The following is a 6,454-nucleotide window of genomic DNA, read 5'->3' as shown; positions in this document are numbered from 1 at the left end:
GGGGGAGTCTGTTTGTTCCTTCAGCTCGATGTTGCTGTGAACCTAAAATTGCTCAAAAAAAAAGCCTATGTAAAAAAAAAAAAAAAAAAAAAAAGTTGGGGGGGTGGGTAGGAAGAGAGGGAGGGAGCAAGAAAGACACTGAATGGCTTGCATGTTATTTGAGCCAGGAAGAAATATGACTTGTCCCAGAAGAGGCCCTGGAGGAAAAAGGAAGTTGAGGAGCAGTAACATCTTGCCTAATCCTACCCTATTTGTAATTTACTTATCTACCTTCAAATCTTACAGACACCCACACACGCACCCAAACATAGTATTTTTTAAAAAGTTTTATAGATCATTCCACTACTTGCTCTTTCAATGTAACAATGTCCCGTATACAGTTTTTCCCGCCAGTGCCTTGCTCTGAAAGTCCGCACTCTGCTCCACTCTGAGCAACGGTGGCAGTGTATTTAACCATCCCCTACAGATGAGCATGTTCAATTCTTCTTATAAGCAATGCTATAACAAATAGATTTTTCTATTTGTGCAGTCATGTTGGTATTTTTTCAAGACAAATTAACAGAAGTGGGATTTCTGAATCAAAGAGCGTGCATACTTTAAGATTTTGATATAATTTTCCAAACTGCCCTCCAGAGAAGCTGCACAGATTTTACACCTCCAATCCCCAACCCCACTAGGGTATGATCCTGTACTATTTTCAAGTCCCTAACAGGCATCCCTTACACCAGGTTACACATTTTAAGAGTGATTTTCTCTGAGAGGTAAGATCAAGAGAATGATATCCTTACATATATAGGGCATTTCCTGGCTCCAGTGTCTTGATGCCCTGAGAACATATTGAGGAAGACACTGAAGATTTCCCCACAGGAACTGGGAAGCAGACAACTTCCACAGGGAGGTAAGCACCTACTCTCAATCGGGCACACAAGAGGTGTTGCCTCCAAGGCCAGGGCCTCGCCGTGTCTCCTCACCTGACTGCAGGGGAGTGCAGGAAAGTCCCCAAGGTGCCAGCCTAGGCAGGCAGAGCTCCCACATGCGCTGTGACGCAGGAAGAGCACAGATCCTCAAACTCAGCACCCCCTCACCTGACTGCAGGGGAGTGCAGGAAAGTCCCCAAGGTGCCAGCCTAGACAGGCAGAGCTCCCACATGCGCTGTGACGCAGGAAGAGCACAGATCCTCAAACTCAGCACCCCAGGGCCATTTCACAGAGGGAAACCAGGTATGCAGAGGTGGCAGCAGCTGCCCACACTGACCAGGGCTCACTCTCCCAGACAGGCCTACGCCTGTGCCTCATGGGCACGTCCCTGCCCTTGTTTTACAGATGAAGCAAAATGGCCTGATCAAGGCATTGGAGCCCTTGACTGATGGGACCCAGACTTAAGCTCAGGCTTGTCTGGTATTTTGTGAAAAAAGGATTTCTTTCCATCATTTTAAAATTTGTGAAAAGACTGTTCTGAATTGAGAGCCTTCCCATGATCTCTTGTAACCGACTTCTCTGGGCCTGTCCTTCCAGGCAGGACATCCGCACTGAGCGGAAGCTTACAGGAGTGAACTGCAGTCACTAGACAGGAATAACAGGGCAAAGGACAGAGAAAGTCCCAATGACAGTGAAGGAGAGGAACCAAAAAAACTAAAGACAAGGCCAATGTTTTTGAATACTTCACAAAAACAACAGAAGAGGGAGCTTTAGAGCCACGAAACTGAAAAACTATCTTGAACCAACCCACCCTCCCTGACAGCCCCCAAAATTCAGAAATACAGATTTCAAGGAAAATAAGTAACTAAAAAGAATCATCCTAAGGGAAGAAAAGAGAACAAGGAGCAGAATAACATCACCACGGTCAATAAAAGATGCCAGAAAGATTTGTCCACAAAACAGAGGTAGCTTTATGTAAAAGGAATAGAGATATATGAAAGAACAGCATACTTCAAAATCAGACGTCACAGAGGTTTGGGAAAAATTAGAAAAGAAAATATTTCAGAAAAGACAAAGTAAAAGGAACACAAGATTATGCTTTACAAGAAATTGAGGGTGAAAAGGAGAAAAAATTTTACAGTAAAAAAATTGGTGGAAAAGGTAAAAAGGAACAAGAGAAGGTGGCAGACAGTGTAGGTGAGCAGAGACGACCCCACATACATAGGAGCCCCGAAGACAGAAAACAAAGCAACAGAATTTAGAAGCGAAGAAAACTATAATTTGGAAATGAAGAAAGTATAATTCAAGAAAACCTCTGAAATTAAAAAAAAAGCTTGAAATTACATATTGAAAGGGCACACCATGTACCTAGGAAAAGTGCCTCAGAAGAAACAAAACTGGCATCTACTGCCATAAAATTACTGCTTTGGGCATCCAGGCAAAAAATTAAAGTCCCTTACAAGGGAAAGAAAATCAAATTGTCTTCAGACTTTTCAAGAACATGCTTATGGCATCACACAATGAAGATCAAAAGACGAGAAAATGTGAGCCATGGCTTCCTTACCAAGAAAGTGGACTTCCAAGGATAAAGGCCACCAGTAAACTGTAATGAACACGTAAGAACTCAGGGAACATGTTCTCAGGAGCCCTTCCTGAAAAGCCAGCCAGAGCAGAAACTCTCAAAGCGTGGTCACTGAGACTCCTTCAGGAGTCCGTGGAGTTAAAGCAGTTTCCACAATAATGCTGAGCATAAGTTGCTTCTTCACTGTGTACTGTTTGCACTGATAACACAGCAGCAAGGTGGTGACCACAGATGCCTTCACCAGAGCAGGGTGGCCGCAGCCCCGCAGTCAGCGCTGCTACACGCCCAGGGCGGGGAAATGTTAGATGTACTTAAGAATGAAGAGGCTGTAGAAACTACTAATTGCATTAAATCTTAAACCCTTAGTAGACATCTTTTGAATATTCTCTGTGATAAGATGGGAAGCATGCAAAGAGAATTTAGACAGAAACTATAGTTACTCAGACTTGGGTACTTGGAAGACATTTTCTTGAACAAGAAAGAAGTGAGCCCATCACTTAACTGCCAAAATTCAAGCGTTCGAGGGAAAATTAGAATTTGGGAAAATGTATATCTACCACTAAGAGCTTGACACCTTTCTAACACTTAGTGACTTCTCCCGAGAAGAGTGGTGATATTAATGAATATGACTTTAGTATTGTATAATCGAGTGTGTCAGCACTTGGAAGAGCTGAACATCTCAGTGAACCTGTTTTTCAAATGACCAATGCATGATGTCACCAAAAAATTCATTCTATGTCATTAGATTCCACATCGCGACTCACCTTTAAGAAACGCCTATTTGCAGGGCTGGCCGGTTAGCTCAGTTGTTGAGAGTGCAGTGTTATAACACCAAGGTGAAGGAAGGGTCTGGATCCCCTTACTGGCCAGCCCCCAAAAGAGACAAAAGAGGAAACCTCTAACTTTTTGAGTTTTGGGTTAGTATTAAAGAAGAATATCCTCAATTACCTGAAAAGACAATTCAAACACTCCTTCCTTTTCCAACCACATATCAAAACAATCAGATTGAATACAGAAGCAGATACGAGGATCCAGTTGTCTTTAACCAGACAAAGAAACTTGGAGAAAATCTAAATCAATGCCAATGCCACTCTCCTGACTAAAATTTTTTTCTTTTGGAAAATATGGTTATTTTCCATAAAAATATATTATTCATGTTAAAATATAATTAGATTTTCATTTTAAAAAATAAATTAAGGGCCGGCCCGGTGGCGTGAGTGCGCCGCTTGGGAGCGCGGTGGCGCTCCCGCCGAGGGTTCGGATCCCATGTGGAGACCGGTTCCCGCTCACTGGCTGAGCGTGGTGCGGGTGACACCAAGCCAAGGGTTCTGATCCCCTTACCGGTCACCAAAAAAAAAAAAAGTCAGAGTTTTTAGTCACCGATGAGCTTTGAAACACGAGCACTTCTGAGAGACGGGGACTGCAGCAGTGTGCAGGGAGGACCGAGCACTTCTAAGAGATGGGGACTGCAGCAGTGTGCAGGGAGGCCATGCTGGACAGCCCACGCCATGCAGACGGCGCCTCCTGTGCTTGCCCCGTTTCCAGGTGCCGGCTGGCGGCCACACACAGGCGGCCCGGGGGGCTCAGAGGAGCTCCCCGAGGGCAAGAAGCAGCGCCATGAGAGGAAGCCCCGCTGGCGGCCAACCAGGACACTGGCATTGTGCGAACACAGCGGGTGGTACAGCTGCACGAAATGTGGAGCAGAGGTCACCGGCATGTTTAATGACATGTCTCTTCACCACCAGCTTACACAATTAGGCTGCAGTGGGTACCCTTGGCATGCACAGCTGTCATTAGTGCTACTCTGCATACAGCCAAACCAAATACTTCAGGAGAGGAGAAGCGGGGGTGGGGTGGGGGGTGGCTGTTCCCTGTGGGTGCAGACGCATCCTGCCGCCCCTACGGCCCAGGTCCTCCCTCTCCCAGCTGCTGCTCTCCACAGTCCTGCCACCACCTGGCCACCCGCATGCACACTTGTCCCTGTTGCTGCCACCGACACCCCAGACACACAGGTGGCAGTGGGGAGGGAGGTGGTGGAACAGAGAGACAACAAAGAAAGGGCACTAGGAGAGGACTCAGAAACAGAGAGACCAGAAACGGGTGCAGAGGGGAGCTCAGAAGGGGGGCCGAGACCTTCGTGCTCATGCCAATGGTCAGCAGGTGGAAGGAACCAGGCTGGGGTGGGGGCACTTCATCATGTCCACCTTCAGAGATGGGCGAGTTAGAAATGAGCAGTCCTTTCTACCTTTTCAAACCCAGACATGTGGACATTCAGGAGCTTTTAAAGTCTCATCCAGCTCCTTCCAGCCTGGAGCTCTTCTCTTCCTGCCTGGCATTTTTCTGTCCCCTACCGTACCTGTCCCACAATGCAATAAAATACCACTAGTTTAATGAATGTGGGAGAAAGGCCAGAAAGAGACTGAAGGACCTGAACTGGCATACCGTTAGCCACAGGCAGTTCCATGCAGTTCCTGGCAGGCTAAGTGCAGCCGTGGCCCCCTCTAAGCGCTGCCAGATGTCCTTGAGCTCCTGCTTTAAGGAAAGCAAGGGCAAGCCGGAACTACAATGGCAGGTCTGAGGTGTGTGGAAACAACACTATTACCACAGCTCATCCCATGGCTGTTTGTCTTCTCACAGAACTGAAACCAACTGCTGATAGTTCACACCCAGGGAGCCACAGACTGCACCTGGGCAACACCACCTGGAGCCATGAGGACCACGGAGGTACCTGGATGCTCTGAGGGCCAGGGCAAGCTCCTGACCATGCCTGGCCTTGGACTACTCACCCAGTCCCACGAGACATCTAATCGCAACTGACAACTGGATTGCTTTTAGTGGTGAAGATAAAGGACGTGAGCACGAAAGAAAAGGAGACTTAAAGCTCCTGGCCACATCAACAACAACATTAAGACCCAGAATTGTCTCACTCATTGGGGATACAATGTTTGTATAAAGAGAGGGAAGCATGAGCAGGAGACTTCCACGCAGTCCTGTGACACAGTGACTTTCGGCATTCCCACACACACTTCTCCACTTGACATGAACCCAGTCCAGCTACATGGAGCCCCACCTGTCTCCCCGGAGACCCGGAGCCGCTGGCCATTACAGAAGGCACCCCGGCCCCTCCGGCCCGTGTACAGTCGCTCCTCTGTGCAGTGGTAAATCACTCCAAATTCAAGCTGCAGGGTGCAGAAGCAAGAAGAAAACAAACGAAAGTCACTTATTTGACACCGAAAATAACACAGGAATTCAAAGACAAAGGCTGCTGTAGGTAGTAAGACTGATGTAGTGACAGTTGACAGGAATTACCTTCCAAAGGAACTGAAAAATCAGTGCCTAGATTAAAAACCAGACCTGGACATGAAAGCAAGCTTTCTTTTACTAAATAACTATATTTAAAAATATAAGACTAATAAAACTATATTATAAACTAACATCATACTCAAGCATTAGTAACCAAAGGTTATTGACAAGGCTTAATTCTTTAGAAACGCCTCTTTATTTGCTGAGGGGGAAAAAGGCTACTTGTGACTAATCAAACCTCCTTAGAAACCCTCAAGATTGCTGATGTGTGAAGAATTAAGAATTCATCTGTACAGCCAGCAGAATCAGAGAGCCAGGGACAGCCCCAGGAAGAGAGAAGCCATTCACCCAAGAGGGACTCATGGCGGGGCAGGCAGCACAAGGCAGCAGCCCTGCTGTGTGCATCAGGTGAGAGGCACCACGGCAAGGGACAGGCCGCACGGAGGAGGACGCGCCAGTTCAATTTGCTGTGCTTCTCTACCTGCGTGTCACCACTCAGGGCTAATGAGCAGTGAGCTTGGTTTGGAGGTCAGTCAAGTGTTCACCTCTCTGGAAAATGAAAAGAGACCCAGGCCACGTGCTTCAGAAATGTCTTGGCCGGCCCTGGGGTGGGCTCAGCCACACTGGAATGGACACCCCATCCTACAGAAAA

The 6,454-nt window shown here is 47.1% G+C and overlaps 1 protein-coding gene across 1 annotated transcript in view; it reads right to left on the bottom strand.

The window, feature by feature from the left end:
- The window catches only part of IMPA2 (inositol(myo)-1(or 4)-monophosphatase 2), a gene marked incomplete at its 5' end in the record, with an annotated part of 30,160 nt that overhangs the window by 6,417 nt on the left and 17,289 nt on the right, over positions 1 to 6,454 (bottom strand). The window contains one exon of the mRNA XM_008582137.1: positions 5,570 to 5,678. Coding sequence (XP_008580359.1) covers positions 5,570 to 5,678 — 109 coding nt within the window. The remainder of the gene's footprint in view (positions 1 to 5,569; positions 5,679 to 6,454) is intronic.

This window comes from Galeopterus variegatus, unplaced genomic scaffold (genome assembly GCF_000696425.1).
Source record: "Galeopterus variegatus unplaced genomic scaffold, G_variegatus-3.0.2 Scaffold2524, whole genome shotgun sequence".
In the NCBI taxonomy this organism is placed as follows: Eukaryota; Metazoa; Chordata; class Mammalia; order Dermoptera; family Cynocephalidae; genus Galeopterus; species Galeopterus variegatus.
This window is presented reverse-complemented; position numbering and strand designations above follow the sequence as displayed.